Genomic DNA, 20,000 nt, shown 5'->3' on the forward strand with positions numbered 1-20,000 from the left:
TGTTCGTCAGCTGATTGTGAACTCCGAGCGGCAGCCAACGATCGTTCTCCTTCCCATCTCTTCCCCGTATCACTGCGTCTCCTTGCAGCGCCACTAGAATTTGCTTGGACGCTCCCTGGTTTACAAGATCTGCAATCGTGATGGGCGCGCGAATGCCGTCCATGAAGATGCAGAGAACCTGTGCTCAGAATCATTTGCTCTGCTCTGCTCTGCCTCCCGAAGGCCGTGAGCGACATCTGCATGGCATACTTGGCAAGGCCAACCGTTGCGATTTGAACATTCTTGACAAGCTGGGAGAAACTTCAGCTGGGAGATAGCAAGGCAAAGGAGGGGACAAGGTGGGGAAGTAAGAGGTCGAGCAGGAGGGTAAGGGAGGCAGAGGAAACAAGAAGAGGGAGGGGGAACAAGGGAACAAGGGAGGGCATGTGAGGAGAAACGAGAGGTGGGGGGAGGAGGGAAAGGGGGAAAGGTGGGCAAGAGGGATTACGGGAAGGATGGGGAGGATGGGGAGGATGGGAAGGGGAGGAGGGCAACGGGGGCATGGGGGAGGAAGGGGAGGGGAGGGAGGGGCAGCAGCAACCTTGAAGTCGAACGGAATACTGTGTGTCTTGTAGTTCCGCATGATCTCCTCCTCAGATCGGATGTACCACTCGACCGTCGGTTTGACAGACTCGAATTTGTCAACGGCCTGCTGGAGCTCCTCGTGGATCGCAGACTTTGCTATCCACCTGTCGTCCTCGGGGTCCATAGAGGCGACCAAACGCTCCAGCTCCTGCTTCCTCCCTGTCACCTCCCGGAGAACTTCCAGCTTCTTCTCCGGCCAAGCAGCGAAGCCCTGGAGGACAATTGAAGCGGGTCAGGGTAAGTAGGGAAGGGAGCGAGGAGACGAGGAATGCATGCAATGGGAGGGGAGGGGAACTGAGAACGATGGAACAGGAGGCAAAGCCAAAGGAGGAGTGGAAAAGGACGAGGAGGAGGAGCAGGGGGAGGAGGAGGAGGAGGAGGAGGAGATGCTTAGTTGGTTTGACTCACCTTGAGCACCATCCTCTCATCAGAGAGGAGAGCGAGCCGGCGATCGACCTCCGCAACGAAGATTTCGACCTGGGTAAGGTCTTGAGGAGCAAAGGATTGGATCTGAGGGATGAGGTCCAAGATCATAGGCTCGAAGATGCTCCTGTCGCTCATAACTTGCTTCATGTAAGAGCTTCTGCCTTCCAGCTCCTCCTTCACTCCCTTCTGTGCGTTGCCAACGTCTGCAGAGCCTGAGGAGGACTCGTTCTCCTTGTTGCCTTCTTCTGTATTCGCCTCCGACTGAGACGAGGACACTTTCTTCCTGACCACCTGGAGTACAGCTGAGCTTGACGAGGAAAGAGGAGGGGAAAGAGGAGGAGGAGAGGAGGGAGAAAGGAGGGAGAAGGAGTGGGGAGGGGAGTGGGAGGGGAGAGGAGAGAGGGGAGGGGAGGAGGAGAGAGGGGAGTGGGAGGGGAGAGAGGAGAGAGGAGAGAGGAGAGAGGGGAGGAGGGAGGAGGGAGGGAGAGCAAGGAGGAGGGAGGAGGGAGGAGGGAGGAGGGAGGAGGGAGGAGGGAGGGGAGAGAGAGGAGGAGGTTTCTCACCTTTTGCAAGGGTTTGTCAACTCGTTCGATGTTGCGGGTCAGGTCTTGGTACTTCTTGATCACCTCCCATGACTTGGCGATGCCTGACGAGCTCGACGTTGCGGCGCGTCCAGCAGGCGATACCTTGGAGGCCTCCCCCGACAACCCTTGAGGAGGCGGCGGTGGCGGTGGCGGTGGTAAGGGAGAAGCAGGGTGTGGTGTGCCCTTGTTGTGAGGTGAGGAAGCAGATAGCAAGAGTGGGGGAGGAGGGGGAGGGGGAGGGGGAGGTGGTGTTGTACAGGGAGAATTTGAGCTTGAAAAGTTGGGGGGAGGAGGAGGAGGAGGAGGAGGAGGAGGAGGAGGAGGAGTTCCGACTGAAACGTCGGTGGCAGGGCTCTTAGAACTGGGGCTGACCATTGCAGCATTTCCATCTCGCTGACCACAGCCAGATGCATGCTGAGCTTTTGGCACTTCTGGGACCAATATCTGCCCGAGGATTGGTTCCCGTTGACTTTGGGTTTCTGATTGTTCCTGGCCTGATGTGCTTGCCATAACAGGAGTTTGAACTACCTTTCTCGGAGTTTGGACTTCTTGACCGTTCGCCTTGATAGGATCGGCGACTTTCAGCTTGGAAGTCTTCTTCGGAGTCCAGGCAAAGAGATTGCTTCCTTTTGTCGGAGAGGAGGAAGAATAAGTACTGTGAGAAGGAGCCTTTGCATGAAGCGGATTCATGTCAGCATGATATGGGGTTCTCGATAAGGACATCTTGGCTTTCTCATTCTTGGTCATCGCCTCGATCTGCAGCCTGAGCTTCTCGTTCTCCTTAGCCAAAGCTTCTTTCGATGCGTCGTCGGACTTGCGGGCCTTGAGTTCTGATTCTACTGGGCTCTTCTGTCTATCTATGGGCGATGAGTTGACACTGCGAGGGCTCGAGCTTCTGTCATTGTTCATGTTGGAAATGAGCCAATCGGCCCCTAAAACCGTATCGGGTTTGTTAGCTGGCGAGAGGCTCTTTCGGAGAAGCTTGTCTGATCTGTTTGGTGTGATCCTTGGGTGCTCTGCGCGGCTTACGTGACGGTTTCTTCCGTTACTTTCATTGTTCTCCTTGTCGCCCTTCGCCTCGTCGATGACTTTCTCAGCATTCACAATCTGTGTGTCGTCCGAGTCTGTTGAGACAGGAGTAGTTTCCTTCTGATCTGTCGATGATGCTGACCGTGGGCTGGACTGTTCATCACTTACTTCCTTCTCCTGATCCTTCTCTTCAGATGCTTCATCTTCTTGACCTGTTTCTTCCTTGGGCTTTGGATCAGCTGAGAGTTCTGTTGCCTTTGTTAGCTTCTTAACTTTGAGGCTTGCTACTCTGCGTGCATACACCCGCATAGCCAAGAGCGTGAAAATATAAACTACGGAACAAGCGATTGTGAAGTAAAGTACCACGGTATTGGGAAACAATTGCAGGCCAGAACTGGAGAAGTATTGAAAAGGAAAAAGAGAGTCATTTGCACGATGACTTTCAACATTCAGCGTCTCTGAATCCTCTCTTGCAATCTGGGAATCTCTCATGAACGACTTGGAAACATCTTCCGACGGGTCAATTCGCTGAGATGCGGCAATGGCGAATTGATACAAGGCCCTTTCACTGCAGAGCTACGTTAGATCGACTCTCTCACACAGACATTCATGAAGACTACCGAACATCCGCATGCCATCGCTCTTCCGTCACACCAGTGCGGCCTTTGAGCATGTTCTTTCGGACAGTCAATGATACACCAATCTGACACCTGGCGCTCGAGGGTATGAGCTTCGTTGACTTTCAGCACGGACGGGTTCTCACCTCGATGACAACCAGTCTTCGTGAGTGCGCCCCATCTGGCAAGCATTGCACTCTTGATAGAGACTCGCATCGGAACAAATGTCGATCGCACTCTGAAAATCGCAAGATCTGAAAACACCGTTCATTCAGGTCCAAACTGGGCTTTTCAAAACTCACCTGCACCAACACGCAACACTCTCTTCAATCGTTGGAGCCCAGAAGCAACGAGAATTGTTCGGAATCGCATTTTGATTCCCTGTGGCTTCCAAGCATCTGCGAAGTAGATGTTCGATTTCCCAACATGGGTTTGCATTTTTCATCTCCATCTTCAATTTCAGAACCCCTTTCATTTGGTCGTCAATCGGGTATTGATTGGAAATTAACCCTGCAAGAAGCTCAAATGCTCTCACGCGCTTCAACCTCAACCCCCTGATCAGAGAAAGTCAAGAATGAAAACACTTCACAGGGACCGACTTGAGGTCTTCGTTGTGAAGATGTACGTGACTTGCTTGACCAACATCATAAGATTTGAAACTTGGGGAACTGCTTATCTGTGGACGACATCACTCTGGTTTCGTACACAGAAGAAGAATAAACCTCATTCCAGTGCTTTGGCGTGCCATCAGAGTTGTATCCCCATCGAAATTCATACGAGGAGAGTAGGTTATCTACAGGAGACAAACACAATAGGAGTAGGAATAGACAGGACACACTGGGCATCGGGCTAGGCATGAAGCACTTGTCCGACCGGCAGGTATAGAGATGTTATGCTCTTGCAACTTTCAGTCTCCGAGCGTCATCACTTGAGTGAATTATGAATCTTATCCAGAGTTTTTCCTCCAGACCTCTCGATTCCCAGCATGGACATCGTCTACCGATGTCGTTGCATTTTTACCTGTTCTATGCCTATTTGCATATTCTTCTTCCCCCTCCTCTGCCGCCTTCTCTTGCGCCTCCTCCTCCACCACCTCGCTCTGAACGGATCCTTCCCGCCATGCCCGACCAACTCCAACCACCCCCCACCCCTCATTGAAATTGTCAAGTCAACTGTTGGGTTGGTAATGTACCCCTACCCCCATATCATACCCAAACTGACCCCTTATGTAGTCAATTTCCAGGTCCAACCCACCACGGGGTCGCCGACTACCCCTTGCATATTCACCTACCCCCTCGCATAGTCGCTCGATTTCATATCACCCCTCCGTTCCTCATCAAAAGAATAGGTGGAGGGGTCTGACAATGCATGAACCCCACTTTCCTTAGTCCGCATTATGCATAAGTGAGGGTGGGGTACTAAGTACCCCTTATTTCATCATGAATTTGGATTGAAATCACGGGGTAGGTACCCCCGGCCCTCCACCACTTGGCGGCTGATCGCCGTTCTGAGCATGGAGGAATGAAGCAGGAAGGAAAGGGAGGGGGGGAGGGGGGGGGGGGAGGAGAGAGGGAGAGAGGAGAGGGAGAGAGGGAGAGAGGGAGAGAGGGAGAGAGGAGAGAGGGAGAGAGGAGAGAGGAGAGAGGGAGAGAGGCGAGGGAGAGGAAGGAGAGAGGAGAGGGAGAAGAAGGAGAGAGTGAAAGAGGAGACATGAGAGAGAGAAAGAGGAGAGAAAGAGGAGAGAGAAGACAGACGGGAGATGAAAGAGGGTGGAGGGGGGGAGAAAGGGAGACAGGGAAGAGGAGAATGAGGAAGTCACAAAAGGTGCACATGCAACAAAGTTGAAAACATTCATCTGCATTCTCTGACAGTTGTCGTTTGTTCTGTTTTGCAGGAAATGGCAAGTCTGTTGAAACATACCCCGCAGACTAGACGAGACTGATTCAATGATATGAACTGTAATCTCGTAGCTCTGGTTGTCCTGACCACCTGCATCTGGCATGTAGATGCTCAATCCTATCAGTACAGGGGAGGATCAATCAACTGGCTCCCCAACCCTGCTGGTTCGAATTATGTACAGATCATCATCCATACTGTATGGACTCAACCCCCTGGCTCTGAATCTCTCAAAGTTGAAGATGTAGTTCCCTTCCGCAGCAAGAGCTCTACTCCTCCTCTCCTCATCATCTCCAACGGAGTACTCCATCAAGAACTGCAGGTTGTGGTCGCGTCCGTGAACGTAAAGGTAACTTCTTCCTATCGTTGGGTTTTGTCTTCTGAGTGTTGGTTTCTCCGCTAGCTTGCCAACACCTTGGAGGGGATCAGCGTCGTGAACGTGTCGCTGCCTCTACGGAGTCGCGGCTACATAGCGGAAGTGCAAGGATGCTGTAGAGAGAGCCCAGTGAGCTGTGATCAGACAGGCTCGGGCCTCTCACAGTACTGCGGGACAAAGTTCTTCCTGCGAACACTTGTTAAGCTAGACAGAGACCCTCCTCCGTTCTCATACCTTCCTTTCTTCTTCCCCTACGACCTTCCCTCGGATCCCAACATGGGCATGATCTTGCCGATCGTAGACTTCCGATTGACATACGCTGGGATCAACAAGGTCCCGATGCCTGAACCTCATTGGCCGAAGAAGATTCAAGACAGGATACAACATAGACCTCAAGATACTTCTCCTCCGATACTCAATTGGGTGAAAGTCTCGAACAGAATTCAAGCAATCTATCGTGCGATTCAAAATTTGACGTTCAACAACAACTTGAATCAAAATTCCGCAATCGTAATCAACTCCTTGAACCAAAATTCCGCAATCGTGAATAACTCCTTGAACCAAAATTCGACAATCGTGAATAATTCCTTGAACCAAAATTCGACGTCGTTCAATAACAGCAACTTGACAACAGACCATTCGTTACAAGATGGGTTAGTGAACATCAGTTTGACAATAGACCTTTTATTGCAAGATGGTTTCACTCCAGAAGAAGCTTTTCAAGTGATGGAAGTCTACGACACAAACAAGGATTCCATAATCGAAGGTGAAGAGATTCGGATACAGGAGGCGCTCAAAGGATTTGATGTGGTGCCGTCTTTGCCTAAGGTATTCGAGGGACAAACTTATGAGACCATCGTCAAAGTTCACTCGATAGGAGGCTCGGTCCCCATGCTGGGTGGTAATGAGAGCGAGACTTTGATGCTCTATCAGTTGTCTAATTGCTCAGGCTACAGTGCTCCTCTACCTCCAGGAGCGGACATCTGCCGAGACAGCTTCGTTGAGTTTTCTTCATGCCCAGATGGTTCTGCTGGCTGTTACAAGGGCACTTCGCTTCCTGTCGTCAACAATTTCCAATCTCTGCAGATTCCAGCAGGTTTTGTTGTGGACATAGTATACTCCTGCGAAGTCTCACAGACGGATTTCTCATCGTATCACACCTTTTCTGAGGGGAGCATCCTTCAAACTTGCGATGGCAGCACAAGCACATGTTGCAACCTCAAGCACCCAGCAGCATCCTTGACATTCAGAACTATCAATAGGAGTATAGCCAGTAGTCCGCAAGAGTATTGCCAAGGATGCACCTCTAACAGCGAGGACATAGCTACGATGCTGACTTTCAACCAATTCATGTCCCACTACACCGGTGTCTATGAGGTATGCAAATCACTGAAAAAAACGTTTTTTCATTGATGTTGAAACTCAGACAAAGATGAGTCTCAAATCCACCCTTCTGCCGGTTGGAAATTATCCCGTACTGATGCAGATTCAATCTGCGACATCGGCCTACACCTTCATTGAATTCATACTGCATAAAATGACAGGCTCGCAATTTTCCATCGAATTCTACTCAGATCTGCAAAACGAGCCGGTAGATGTAGAAAATGGTTTCAGCATGTCATTTTGATGTGATTGGTAGGCATTCTTCTTTTCAAGTCTTCATAGCAACTCGTCATGGACTTGCACTCAAGGCAACTGTGAGGTGGAGCAACTCAACCCGTTGATTGCATTGGAGTGACTGGAATTACACAGGCTTCGTTACAACTCACGACAAACTTGGCGTTGTTCACAACGATGACTTACAACAATGATACATTGCAGAATCGGACAGAAAGTCCAACCATTCAACCAGACTCGTTTTTATGGACCCCGTGCTACGATTTTGTAGGGATGCATTACTTTTGCTTGTTTTGGGGAGATTCAACGTCTGGACAATGGACAAACCTGGTGAGCACTCCACTTACCCAATGCAGCATCTGACATCTTGCAAAGAAATGCATCTTTATCCGGGTTATAGAAAATCTGCCACCAAAGATACATGTGAATATTTCCAACACAACCTCTGAATACTTGCTGGATGCAACTGCATATATGGGTCAAAAAGTACATATTGTGTTGGCTTTGTTAAATCAATACCAATCTCGCTTCAAGTATAGCGGGATATCTCAGGTTTGATCTGTCATCAAGTCATAGGACGACTGAAATTTTTGAGAGTAGATCTTCATGAACAATGGCGAATCTGCGTTCGCCAGGACGACCTATCGAGCGGCAAAGGTTGGGTCGTCACGATATTACATTCAAGAATTCGTCAACGCGACTCCGCCGAAGATTGTGAACATCGAGTGGACACCGATAAGAAACATCTTGATCAACGAAGGGAGTATGGAGATCAGCGGCTTGCAGGATTATTACCTGAAGCCAAACTACATGAACTCTGGGTTTGTGACTTGAGATGTCTTCGTATCTTGGCGATAACCTCTGAACAGGTTGAACATCACCGTGTGCTTCATGGTGATCAATGAGATGGGGACTGACGGTCAGTGTGGCTTGTATGGGCCATGGACCGAGCATTGCATCCGCATCGACGTGTTGAAGTGCAAGTACAGTTTGTCGCCAGGACAGAGTCTCGTGCACATTGCAGGATTGTTCAAGACCAACTGGATACAACTTTACAGCCTCAACCCGCACTACACACGGGCTGATGCCATCGTCGTCAACAACAGTGTGGTTGTGGATATAGGCAAGCTTTACAATGTGAGCTTTGATCTGGTGTGTTAGGAGCCATGCTGATGTCGTCATTTCCTGCAACAGGTGACGGAAGGCGAAAATATCTACACGATCGCAAGGCAGTTAGGATTCGACATACAGCAAGTGATGTTCTTAAATGCCGAGCTTTCTAGGGTCCGACTTGCACAATGGACCTCATCGCTGCCACCACGGCAGACAATTTGTTTGATACCAAACTCATGCAATTCAAAAGTGTAAACTAATTTCAATCAATGTACAGAAAATCCATCGTTCACTGAGATGCCAAGGTTGCAGGATTTCCTCTTGACATGATAACATGAAAACTTTTCCCTGGAGGAACAAATCAGGACGATATCAAGAGGGAAATATCCTATGTATGACCTGCCCTCTCTAACTTGAGCTGGACCGGAGATCCTTTGGGGCTGTTGGCAAAACTCACGGCGAGGAGGGAGTCATATCGAGAGCTCACCCCAAGATATAATGCGAGGCCTCATCAGTCGTGCGGACTTTCTTGCCATCCACCTCCAGCAATACATCGCCGACCTGCTCCCACGTCACTGTGCCAGATGGGCACGAGGATCACTGGAGTTTCGATTACCTCAATCTTGCCAGTCACCTTAGCTGGACCATCAGGGGATAAGCTCTTGACCATGAGAGGGTTTCTTCCGTCGGGCAGCTGGACGGCCTTGAAGATAACGCCTATGCCAGCCTTGGCTCGAGGATCCGTTTGCCTCATCTCTTGCCCATCATGGTTGGCAACGACGTATCCGAAGGTTCCAGTTGGCTGCGGGCGATTTATCATTCAGCTCCTGTCCTGCATCACAGCGATTCACGCTTGTACCGATGCGGCTTGAGCGAGAGCCTCCAGCACAGAGTTTCTCTCCTGATGCGAAGAGTCAAAAAGGACAAAGGAAGGAGAGAGCGAACCTTTAGCTTGTCGTTCTCTTGCTGAAGAGGCCAAGACTGTCGCTGTTGACAAGAAGGGTCAAAAGGAAACAAGTGAAGTCTCCACAGGGAACCCGTTCGTCGTCTAAACCTTGCTGGGCCGCACGAAGCTTTGCCTTGATACAGACTCAGTGGTGAAAGAGACAGGTGCATCTGCTCACTTTGGCGTCATCCAGCTCTATCTCCAGTATGCTAATCCGAGACTAGAAGTCGGTGAGGAAGAGAGTTCACTCGCATTGCAACTTGCCTTCAAAACATTCAGCTGCCTCGAAGATTCTTCATCATGGATGCGACTCGCGTCGGACAGAGCAATCTTCGCCGCTTCTAGTTCTTTCTCGATGTCTCTTGCATGAGACTAGATGGTACATCATTCATTATCTTGCATCCCCAAAACATCGCAACCTTCCAGATGTCTCTTTCTTCGCACGCGTTCTCTAATCTCTCTGTGAGTTCCTTAATTAGCGTCTCGTTCTTCTACGAGTACAACAAGTCAGATACAAGAATGACGGTGAGAACATGTAGACCTGGTCGTTTCTGTTTTGCTTCTCTCTCTCAACAAACAGTCTTTCAGCTTCTTGCAGCTAAAAATACGCTCGTTAATCGGCATCTTGCAGCTACGAAAGTGGTCGTTAATTTCGTGCTCCACGGCAACTTACCTTGGTTTGAGCTTCACACAAGATCCTTGACGCTTCATCCTCTGCCATCTGTCGCAGATGACTCGCTTCTGATCGTGCCTGATCTATCAGCTTTTGTGCTTCCAGCTCAGCTTGACTCAAGATGTGTCGTGCTGTGTCTTGGACCTTCAACTGCTGAGTAGTGGGAGTGATGACCTTCACCGGGAATAGCCGTGTCTTCACACTGCGAAGATGAAAGAGAAGCTTGAGGAAAGAAGGACGAGAGCTGGGGTCGAGCTGCATACACATGGAAGCTACATTCCAGGTCACTTCATCCGCTCCCATGGGTTTCTCTAAACACAACTTTCCGTTTGCAACCTCCTCGATCACTCTCGAATCCTCCTGCACTTGCCAGTAGGGCATGCTTTCACCGAAAGACAAGAGCTCCCACACGAGGACTCCAAATGAGTAGACATCGCTCTTCTCCGAAAACTTGCGGCGGTTGCGGAGAACTTCAGGGGCCGTCCAGCGGCAAGGAATCGATAGGTCGTTATGCATCTGAACACTCATCGCTTGGCTTGTACCGAAGTCTGAGACCTTCACTAGAACTTTCTTCTCGTTAACATCTAGATGCACTACAAGGATGTTTCTCAGCGACAGATCGCGATGGAGCAGACCAGCATCAACAACACCATGCATTCCCGACGAAATCTGGTGAAGGATGTCCAGGAAGATGCTCTGACGACCTGTCTCATCCGCACGGAGCTCCTGCGCGAGGTTCTCTGCAACAACATCCAGGGAACCTAGCGGTGCCAACTCTTCGATCAAGAACTTGCTACCAAATGCATCTGTTGTAAATCCATACAGAGTGATGAGATGCGGATGCCTGCTCAGCCTCAGCATCGCTCCAGCTTCTGTATCGATGTTGCCTGAACGGAACCGAACAATGGCCACATCCCTGGAGCCCCACCAGCCTCTGTAGACCGACTTGTCTTGCCCTACTCCGATCTGCGCAAGGCGAAGATCGTCGTCACTGTAGTTGTCAAGAGTTGGGTTCGAGTCCCGCTCCTGTTGAGACAGATTCCTTACTTGCCTCCTCGGACGCGATGTGTTGAAACGGATGTCAATGGAGGGGATCATGTCAAATTTCAGCTCCTGATGTCTCTTTTCTTCCCAATCATCGATTGCCATCTTGAGTGGGGCGTTCTTTCGCAAGCTGAGATCGGCGGAACCGTCCCTCGACATCGGCTGATTGGTCATCGGGCTCACTTGGTTCTCGTGTAACCATAGCTCTATGAACTTGCGATCGTAGATGAAACCGTCGGCAGCAAACACAGGTTCCTCCATGACCTTCAAGGAGATGGGGCATTGGAAGATGCTCGGAGCAGTGCTGAAGTCTACTTCAGATTCCATCGTCAATTTCCATCCAAGAGCCAACAGTTCCGATTTCAACAAACTCCTTTCGAAGTGCCTTACAATGTACGATGTGTCATCTGTTTGTGCTGCACCAGTCGAACAGTCATGGGAAACAAACACCATATCATGTCAAGTCTATCTTTTAGCTAACTTCTCACCTACAATCACAAATGCTAAAACGATCTCGATCATTACGCTCCATGGTTCAGTGCTTTAGATCACACTTCGTAACTTGATTCCTCGCTATTCCTGATCGGAACAAAATGGGTTGATAGTCATGATCAAGCTTGATAGTTATTTGTCCAGATGTCCTTGGATCTCTCTGTCGTTGTCTCAACTCTAAATGTCTTTCTTCCCCTTCTCCCCACCTCCCTGCATACCCACAAACCAACCGGACGTGTCACTGACATCTCCTCTGTTACCTATTCTGTTTGCTCTTCTTCACCTGCTCCCACCTCTTCTTCTGACATCTGCATATCTATACCAGCATTCCTTCCCTATGTCTGCCTCTACCTCTCCTTCCCCCGCCCCCCATGATCGCTCCATCGCCTCCTTGAAGGTTTGCATTCGCTTTCCTACCGAAGTCTCCTGGCGGGGAAGTGGTAGTACCCACCTCGACAAACAACCGATCAAATGGATGGGTGGGTACTATAACCCCTACCCACATTTTTACAACAATGTACTGGGAAGAATACGGGTCATAAAAGTTTTATGTACATGTTTGGGATGTTTGGGGATGGTGGGGTGGAGTACCACTACCCGGATATTACAGGAAACAGTACCGGTACTGACAATGAGTTTGGGATCTGTGTTGCACCCGTCCTAAATATAGATTTTCATGGGGTGGGTTAGTTTTTAGCAATGATGATGAGACCGCAGCCTTGACGAAACATTGAGCGAGTCTCCTCCTCCTCCTCCTCCTCCTCCTCCTCCTCCTCCTCCTCTCCTCTCCTCTCCTCTCCTCTCCTCTCCTCTCCTCTCCTCTCCTCTCCTCTCCTCTCCTCTGTTGCCTTCTCTTTCTCCGGTCCCTGACCTACCTTCGCTTCCTCTACCTACTTCCCCTCCATGCCCCTCTTGCTCTACCTCTTGATCATCTCCCTCCACGCTGCTTCTCCCGTCTTCTTGAGCCCATCCTTGTCTGCCCTCAACGGATCCACGTGTCACGCCCAAAGTCAAAAGTGCACGACATCCTACGTATTGGATCGCTTTGATACGAACCGGTGAGTAAGTCTTTACCCACCGTGACCCCTTACTCACCTTCCATCTTTGTTGGGTTGAACCTCCAGCTTCGGGAATGTCTGTGCGCTAGACTGGAGAAGCAGGCAAGCTCTAAGTCGCCATGCTCTCGCTGGCTAACTGGCCGTATAGACTGAGATGCTTTGGAAGAGACCTGAATGGTTTGAGCGGGGAAGAAGATGTGACGATGACGATGACGATGACGATAATACCAATCTGACTGCTCGCTTCTGAACAGATCAAGTGGGCCAAGATCGCACTTGGTTACCGTCACATGTGTGGGATCTTGGCTGAAGACTCCGACTCTGACAGAGGAGTTGTGAGATGCCAGGGTGAGGCTGATGAGAAGCAAGTCGCTCTCGGCAAATTGGTCTGATAATTGTTGCATGCAGGCAACAACATTCACTTGCAGGTTTGTTGGGAGAGGAGAATGTCCTTGGTTCAAGGTTTGTTGTGATTGTGTTGACTTGACAGGCCCAAGTCCCGTCTGATTACAAGGACGTGAAGTTCAAGAACATTTGTTCCGGAGCATACTTCTCTTGTGGAATAGGAAAGTGGAGGGAGGGAGAGAATGAGGCGGCGGCAAGGGAAGGATGGGAGTAAGGGAAGTGGGAAGGAGACAAGAGAATGGTGACAGGAAAGGAGGGTGTGAGAGCAGAGCGGAACAGAGGAAGGAAGGCGGAGCATGACTCGCTATGTTTGATAGCTCTGTTTTCTTTCAGTGTCTTCGCTACCTCAAGACTCTCCTCTGAGTCAGCTGGTATGCTGGGGTGATTCTCCGATATCTCATGAAGCAGAGCAAGTGTTCAGAATGAAATTCTCCAAGGTGATCGAACCTCTAACCCTAACTTGCTTCCTTGCGCTGTTCGTCCAATTTCTTCTCCTCCCCCGCTCTCCTCCTCTCTTTCGCTCTCTTCCCCCCCTCCCTTGGTGCCTATCTCGGTGATTCACCAGCATAGTTGCTGTGCTCTCCCCTGATTCCTGGAACAGCTCTCTTGTTCGCACTTCAGCTTGTGCGCCATCGAAGAGGGGATTGACAGACTCCATTGCTGGGGAGATGAAGATATCATGAGGAAAAGTGTTCACCTGAGAGAAAGACGGCTGAGGAATGTAAGTGTCGGATACGACCACGCCTGTGCGATCGAGGTCGATTCTTCGATGAATGTCTGCTGGGGATCAAATTCCAAGATTCTAGAGGATGAAGATGGGCATGGTGAGGTTGATTTGTTTGCATGGGTTTTCGTGAAAGAAACATGAAATGATGATGGCTGGGGAGGGAGGAGGAAGAGGAGAAGGAGAGGAGAATTTGTTGAAATGATGAATGTTAGACAGTTGAAGGTGTAAAGATGGATGAAAGAGGAGGTCTGGTAAGACAATGGCTTGAGGAGGTGGAAAGCGGGAATCTCATGTGGATTATGATTAGCATCAAGTCACTTGTTGTGTTTCTTGTTTTTTGAATGACCACCGTTTGACGGGTTGTGCAACAGTTCAAACGTTTGTGACTGAAAAATCTCGAAGCTTTCATAGGAAGATTGAACAGGTGAGGAGCAGGGGGGGGGAAGGAATGTGAGGAGGAATGAATGGAATTTGAAAAATCGAAAGGACGAGTAAGGAGAGCAGAAGGAGGGAGTGAACGAAAAGGAGAGAAAGCGGACAGGGAGAAGAGAGGTATCAAGGCAAAAGGACCCAATCAGGAGCAGGAGCAGGAGCAGGAGCAGGAGCAGGAGCAGGAGCAGGAGATGCAGGGAGTTGACGTGAATGTTGGAATTGCGCAGGTTTCAGCAGGTTGGGATCATTCCTGTGCGGTGGATGCTTACCGGAGGCTGACTTGCTGGGGGGATGTTGGGGTGGGAGGAAAGGGAATGCAGCGGGGAGGAGGAGGGGGAGGGGAGCCAGGAGGAGAGTTTCTTGCTGTGAAAGCAAGCACCCACTACTCTTGTGCTGTTCATGTCAGTGGAACTTTAATGTGCTGGGGAGAGTCGCTCCCAGGAATGGAGCAGGTGAGATGAGGGAGAGGGCAGGGGAGGAGGAGGTGAGAGGAGGAGGTAGAAGAGGAGGTGAGAGGAGGAGGAAGAGGAGGTCTTGGTGGATGGAGAGAGGGTGGTGGTGGAGGGAAGGAGGAAAGAGCGGAGGAGGAGAGTTACTGAAGGATTGATACCCTGGCAGACCAACTGGGAAAGACTACAAATGTGCGATGAAGGCAACACATTGCAGGTTCGAGTAGAAAGAGGGTGGATGATGAAGAGATTGGAATGCAACGAGGAGGGGGGGAATGAACTATAGCAGAAATGATGTCTAGGTTTATTGGCATTGAACGATGAATGAGGGAGGGAGAAGGAGCGGGAGCGGGAGCAAGAGCATGAATGGGAGGAGAAAGAGAGAGAGAACGAGCAATAGCAACAGAAAAACTTCTGAAGAAGGGGAGGACGAGGAGGACGAGGACGAGGAGGATTGTTGGTGAGGGCGAGCAGGTGGCTCATTTCGGTCCGATGTTATCTTCCATCACTCACATCGACGGGTCTTGGCTGCTGTTTGTCGACAAGGTGAAAGATCAATAAGTTGTTGCTTGACTTGTCACTTTTGACTTGTCACTTTTGACTTGTCACTTTTGCCTTGTCACTTTGACTTGTCACTTTTGACTTTTCACTTTTCACTGGTCACTTTTGCCTTTTCACTTTGACATGTTAATTTGACTTGTCATTTTGAATTGTTTCTTGACTTGTTGCTCACGGCAGGACGTGAACTTGTTCGAAGATGAGTTCGTGATGATTGAGAACCCGTTGGGTGCGAACTCTCGGAGAGCAAGAACGTGTTTCTTCCTCTGATTCTCTTCTCTTCCAGCAAACTCTTTCCACCTGCAAACACAAGGGAAGCTGCAAGTAGATGTTGTCGTCGCTCGTATTCCGAAGGGAGTCGAGAGTCTGGTGATGACTTGATCGTTCTTATCTGCTGCTTCCTCCCCTCCCCCACCTCCAGTTGTCTTCCACTCTCCTCCTCATCCTCAGCCTTCTTCTCCTCCTCTCTCTCCTTCTCCTCTCTCTTCTTCTCCTCTCTCTCTCTTTCTCTCTCCTTTCATCCCTTCCCCTTGTTCCTCTTCGTCAGTGCGTTTTTCTTCTTCGATGGCCTGTCGTGATTTGCGCGCAGGATGTGATGCTATTTGTGGACGAGAAGCAAGTGACGTCGAAAACAATTCGACGGCAAGAGCTTGGAGCAGAAACTCCGACTTTGTGCGATTACAACAATCATGATTGTATTGAAAGGAGGGAAGAACATTTGTCGTTTGAGGTTGATGGTTGTGTTTGCCGAAGGTTTCTGAATTCTTCCAGGTCAACAATCTGAGTGAAGGATTCCATCTTGTTGAAGCTGCTGCCTTGATTGACGGTGACCCAAGATTCACTTCTTTAGAACTCGAACCTTAGATCTGTCTTTTTACATCTCTTTTCTTTAAGTTCACATCCCTGCCCTGTCTTGACGACATGTTTTTGTATCAGGCTCAGCAGCTATCAGTCATAAAATCCCCTTCACCCTGCTCTTGCCGGCAAGGAGCACTCAGGATAATCCGCCGTCGTATCTCATACCTCAAGTCGCCGTGGTGAAGAAGGAGATCGTACCGAGAGGAGAAGTTTCTGAGATGATAATATGGCTAGCGCTCTTCGCTTTTGATGTGTGTACACTCCGTACCTTCCTCCTCCTCCTCTCTGCTTCCTCCTAAATCGCCGCCTCCTTCCCTCTCCGCCGCCTCTCCTCCTCCTTCGTTGTTCCTCCTCGTCTGCTCTATTTCTCATCCTCCCTTCCACCTCCTCTTCCCCGAGCTCATCTCCTCCGCCTCGATTCCTCTTCTAGCTCCTCTCCTCTCCTCTCCCTTCTAGCTCCTCTCCTCTCCCTTCTAGCTTCTCTCCTCTCCTCTCCCTTTTAGCTCCTCTCCTCTCCCTCTCCACTGTATCCCCATCTCGCTCTGCTCCTCTAGCTGTCCCTTCCCTCATCTGCTAGCCTTCAATCCTCATGCTTCACCTTCACTCATCGCCTTCTCTTGCCCTCCTGCTCATCTCGTTTCATGTGGTCAGGTCGGCACTAACGGATCTGTCATTCTCAACAACATCAACGCCAAGGAGCTTGTCTTCTTCTCCTCCTACAGCAAACATCACTTGACGGTTCGTTCTCTCTCTGCGTCTTCTCGCTACCTTGCGCTCTTTCTCCCTCCTCCTTCCATATCCTTCGCCTTATCTTCCACCTGTTCATCATCAACGACATCGTCCGATTCCTCTACCTCCTTACCTCATTGCTTCAGGATGTTTCTTGGCCTTCTAAGCTCTGGCCTATCGCAACAATTTCAACGCTTGAGGTAACGAGACGACGAAGTATCTCCGACCCATCCTTGCACCTTTTCCATCTACAAAGCTCTTCGAATCTTGTACCCTCCCTGCCTTCTCCCTTCTCTCACCTTCGACCATCCCCTTGTCTTATGCATCTCGTCCTCCTCCCCCCCTCCTCCTCCCTCTACTGTTCCTCCTCCTCCTCGTCCTCAGCCTGCTCTTCATTGCTTCTACTCTCCTCCTCCTCCTCCTCAGCCTGCTCTTCATTGCTTCTACTCTCCCATCTTTACTGTGATGTTCTCACAATTGCCAACAGCAGCGCAACACCTTCCGTCTCAATCGAGTCTTGGATGCAGAAGTAAGGGATACGTAAGAGGAAGTTCGCAGGAGGGGACAAGGTCAAGGATCAAGATGTGAACGAAGAGGAGCAGCAGCAGCAGCAGCAGCGGCAGCGGCGGCGGTGGCGGCGGCGGCGGCAGCAGCAGCAGCAGCAGCAGCAGCAGCAGCAGCAGCAGCAGCAGCAGCAGCAGCAGCAGCAGCAGCAGCAGCAGCAGCAGCAGCAGCAGCAGCAGCAGCAGCAGCAGCAGCAGCAGCAGCAGCAGAAGCAGCAGCAGCAGCAGCAGCAGCAGCAGCAGCAGCAGGACGAGGACAGGAAGCAGGAGCAGGAGCATTAAAAACACAAACGGAATTTTCTGTTCCTGAGTTCTTCACTTGCTCGCAGGAATGTCTACTCCATTGCGAAGAAGGAATGATCCTACATCGTCTCGACAATCATGCAGGCAAGATGAGGAGGGTAGGGCAGCAGAACAGGAGGATGTTGGGTGTGGGGGGTGTAAGGAATGGAGGAGGAAGCGGAGGAGGAGAAGCAGCAGCTGCAGCATGAGCAGCATGAGCAGCATGAGCAGGAGCGGGTGCACAAGGCGGGGGAGCAGGAGGAGGATGCGAAGGGTGCTGATATTCCTGATGGTTTGCGTTCAGAAGACGGAACGTCGACGCTGCATCATCCGCAGGAGGGGAAACTAGTTCAACTCGCCGTGTTGATCTCCTCAACGATCCAAGACTGCGAGTACAACACCTACACGATCTCACTAGAGAATGTATCCTCCTCCTCCTCCACCACCACCACCACCTCCCTCCTCCAATTCCTTCTCCTCCCTCCTCCCTCTTCGGTCTGCTCCCTCTGTCTCCTCCTCCCTCCTCCCCTCCTCCTCCTCTCTTTTCCTCCCTCACGTTTGTGAACTCTTGCTCACCCACTCTCTGACTTTCTCTCTCAGGAGAGAGGTCTTCCGTTCGAAGAAAATTCAGCTCTGTCCCAGCTGGAATTTTCGTCTTCTTGCCGCCTGCTGGAGGTCAGCTGGAAGGAGGCAGTCTTGTTCTTCTCAGCTTCTCTAGCAGCAAGAGATCAGCCGCGAACTCCTTGCGAGGTCGATCAACCGCCGCATTCTCGAGGCTCCTCTCCTGCGACACCTCCCCCCGCTCTCAGGGTATTGATCCTCCTGCGCTCGATCCCCTTCTTCCTCCTTGCTCCCTGCTCCCTTCTTCCCCTTTTCTTCCTCATTGCTTCTTCCTACCTTCTCCCAATCATCATCTTCCTTCCCTGCCCCCCCCACCCCACTGCCCCACGCCCTCCTCCTTTTCCGTCCTCCTATTCATCATCACCCTTCCTCCTCCTCCTCCTCCTCCTCCTCCTCCTTCTCTTCCTCCTCCTCATTCCTCGCTTCTCCTCCTCCTTGTCGACTTCGTTCTTAAGCCTTGCTGTTGCTCCCTTCTAGAGCCTCCTCCTGAATGCTCTGACCCGCTGCAGGGAGAACGAAAACTCGCGTCTCTCCTGCTACTACCTGGCTGCTCCGCTCGACGGTGAGAAAGAGAAGAGGAGGGGAGGAGGACGTTGAAGATGAAGAAGAGATGAGACGAAGAGAACAGGAGAGCAGATCAACGGGAAGGGGAACGGGAAGAGAGAGGAGAAGAGAGGAAAGGGGAAGAGATGAGAAAGTAGGGAAAGAGAGAAGAGAAACGAAGAGAAAACAGAGAGGAGAGGACAGGAGAGGTGAAATGAGAGGAGAGGAGAGAAGAGGCGAGGAGAGGAGAGAAAAGATGAAAAGGAGCAGGACTAGGTCAAGTTTTCTATTCATCACTCAAGCTCAGATGCTCTGCGAACTCTCAACCTCTCTTTTCCTCCTCTCCCACTCCCGGAGACAACTTCACCTTGCAAGACAGAGGTCGACAATAGGATTGTCGGATTCTACCATGGTTGTCGTCTCCCCTCCTTCCCCTCCTCTTCCTTCTCAGACTTCCTTGTCCTTCTCCCCGGTTCTCTCCTCTGCCTCTCCTCCCCTCCTGCCTGCCCTTCTCCCTCTCTCCTACTCTCTTCTCCTTCCACCCCTCTCCCTTCCTCCTTCCCTCCTCCTTCTATCGTTATATCTTCGTCCTTTTCCTATCCCCTTCCATATTCCTTCTCATACTCTTCCCCTCTATCCTCACTTCCCACCTGCAGTCTCTACTGTAGGTGAGCGTTGGATCACCACGGTGAAAAGGCAGCTCAAGATGCTGAGGGAGAGTGTGACATACGAGGTACAAACCCCTTCGCGCATCTCCTCCTCCTCCTCCTCCTCCTCCTCCTCCTCCTCCTCCTCCTCCTCGTCTTCCTCCTCCTCGACTTCATCATGCTTCTCCTCCTCCTCCTCCTCCTCCTCCTCCTCCTCCTCCTCCTCCTCCTCGTCTTCATCATGCTTCTGTCCTTGCCCCGTCTTCTGCCCTCCATCCTCCTGACTGCACTCAGTTGGTGGACAAGATCGTTGTTGGCGTATCGGGATTCTTCTCCAACGTGACTGGCAGCGGAAGAGAGATGGTACCTGACGTCGAGTGCAGGCAGTGCGGGGCATGACAACAAAGATGGGATGGGAGAAATTTGAGTTTGTTGACCACAATGATAAGGTTGAGTTGTTGGAGGGAGAGCAGATTGTGATTGTGGAGAACAGGACATGTACAGAAAGCTGGGAGGCTCGCATGTGGCAAGGTGATGATACAAAGGGAAGAAGCGGAAGGGAGAGGAGAGATAGTCAAGGAAGGAGAGAGAGACAGAGGAGGAGGGTGAGAAGGTGGGGGGGTTGGGAAGGGAGAGGAGGGGGAAGACGGAGAGGAGGAAGGAGCGGGACAGGGGAATGAGGAGGAGTGTA

The 20,000-nt window shown here is 50.8% G+C and overlaps 6 protein-coding genes across 6 annotated transcripts in view; 2 read left to right on the top strand and 4 right to left on the bottom strand.

Annotated features, from left to right (window-relative positions):
• Positions 1–4,273, bottom strand: part of GUITHDRAFT_142188 (hypothetical protein) — a gene marked incomplete at both ends in the record, with an annotated part of 4,814 nt that extends 541 nt beyond the window's left edge. The window contains 12 exons of the mRNA XM_005828206.1: positions 74–129; positions 179–290; positions 581–835; positions 1,033–1,341; positions 1,614–1,817; positions 2,033–2,128; positions 2,163–3,231; positions 3,284–3,373; positions 3,427–3,534; positions 3,583–3,678; positions 3,790–3,834; positions 4,251–4,273. Of these exons, the coding sequence (XP_005828263.1) occupies positions 74–129; positions 179–290; positions 581–835; positions 1,033–1,341; positions 1,614–1,817; positions 2,033–2,128; positions 2,163–3,231; positions 3,284–3,373; positions 3,427–3,534; positions 3,583–3,678; positions 3,790–3,834; positions 4,251–4,273 (2,463 nt within the window). The remainder of the gene's footprint in view (positions 1–73; positions 130–178; positions 291–580; positions 836–1,032; positions 1,342–1,613; positions 1,818–2,032; positions 2,129–2,162; positions 3,232–3,283; positions 3,374–3,426; positions 3,535–3,582; positions 3,679–3,789; positions 3,835–4,250) is intronic.
• A 958-nt stretch (positions 4,274–5,231) lies between these two features.
• On the top strand, positions 5,232–8,330 carry GUITHDRAFT_112746 (hypothetical protein; the record flags this gene model as incomplete). Its single annotated transcript, XM_005828207.1, has 8 exons — positions 5,232–5,525; positions 5,580–6,929; positions 6,979–7,143; positions 7,192–7,254; positions 7,305–7,499; positions 7,545–7,721; positions 7,770–7,990; positions 8,039–8,330. The coding sequence occupies 8 exons, from the start codon at positions 5,232–5,234 to the stop codon at positions 8,328–8,330; spliced, it is 2,757 nt and encodes a 918-aa protein (XP_005828264.1).
• A 194-nt stretch (positions 8,331–8,524) lies between these two features.
• On the bottom strand, positions 8,525–9,583 carry GUITHDRAFT_153905 (hypothetical protein; the record flags this gene model as incomplete). The annotated part of the gene is made up of 8 exons (XM_005828208.1): positions 9,493–9,583; positions 9,407–9,448; positions 9,228–9,361; positions 9,142–9,183; positions 8,899–9,084; positions 8,770–8,843; positions 8,682–8,722; positions 8,525–8,630 (listed from the first exon to the last, which is right to left on the bottom strand). Coding segments are annotated over exons 5-8 (254 nt in total), but the record flags the coding sequence as incomplete, so codon positions are not given.
• Positions 9,584–10,483: 900 nt separating this feature from the next.
• On the bottom strand, positions 10,484–10,867 carry GUITHDRAFT_44538 (hypothetical protein; the record flags this gene model as incomplete). Its single annotated transcript, XM_005828209.1, has 1 exon — positions 10,484–10,867. A coding segment is annotated over one exon (384 nt), but the record flags the coding sequence as incomplete, so codon positions are not given.
• A 234-nt stretch (positions 10,868–11,101) lies between these two features.
• On the bottom strand, positions 11,102–11,272 carry GUITHDRAFT_74853 (hypothetical protein; the record flags this gene model as incomplete). Its single annotated transcript, XM_005828210.1, has 1 exon — positions 11,102–11,272. A coding segment is annotated over one exon (171 nt), but the record flags the coding sequence as incomplete, so codon positions are not given.
• Positions 11,273–12,340: 1,068 nt separating this feature from the next.
• On the top strand, positions 12,341–17,197 carry GUITHDRAFT_142191 (hypothetical protein; the record flags this gene model as incomplete). The annotated part of the gene is made up of 18 exons (XM_005828211.1): positions 12,341–12,495; positions 12,644–12,692; positions 12,750–12,830; positions 12,904–12,957; positions 12,986–13,110; positions 13,522–13,724; positions 13,999–14,051; positions 14,287–14,511; positions 14,678–14,725; positions 14,983–15,054; positions 15,247–15,295; positions 15,353–15,435; positions 15,656–15,796; positions 15,838–15,892; positions 16,003–16,103; positions 16,576–16,662; positions 16,800–16,853; positions 17,141–17,197. The coding sequence occupies 18 exons, from the start codon at positions 12,341–12,343 to the stop codon at positions 17,195–17,197; spliced, it is 1,692 nt and encodes a 563-aa protein (XP_005828268.1).
• Between the last annotated feature and the right edge of the window lie 2,803 nt (positions 17,198–20,000).

Source organism: Guillardia theta, assembly GCF_000315625.1.
Source record: "Guillardia theta CCMP2712 unplaced genomic scaffold GUITHscaffold_61, whole genome shotgun sequence".
Lineage (NCBI taxonomy): Eukaryota > Cryptophyceae > Pyrenomonadales > Geminigeraceae > Guillardia > Guillardia theta.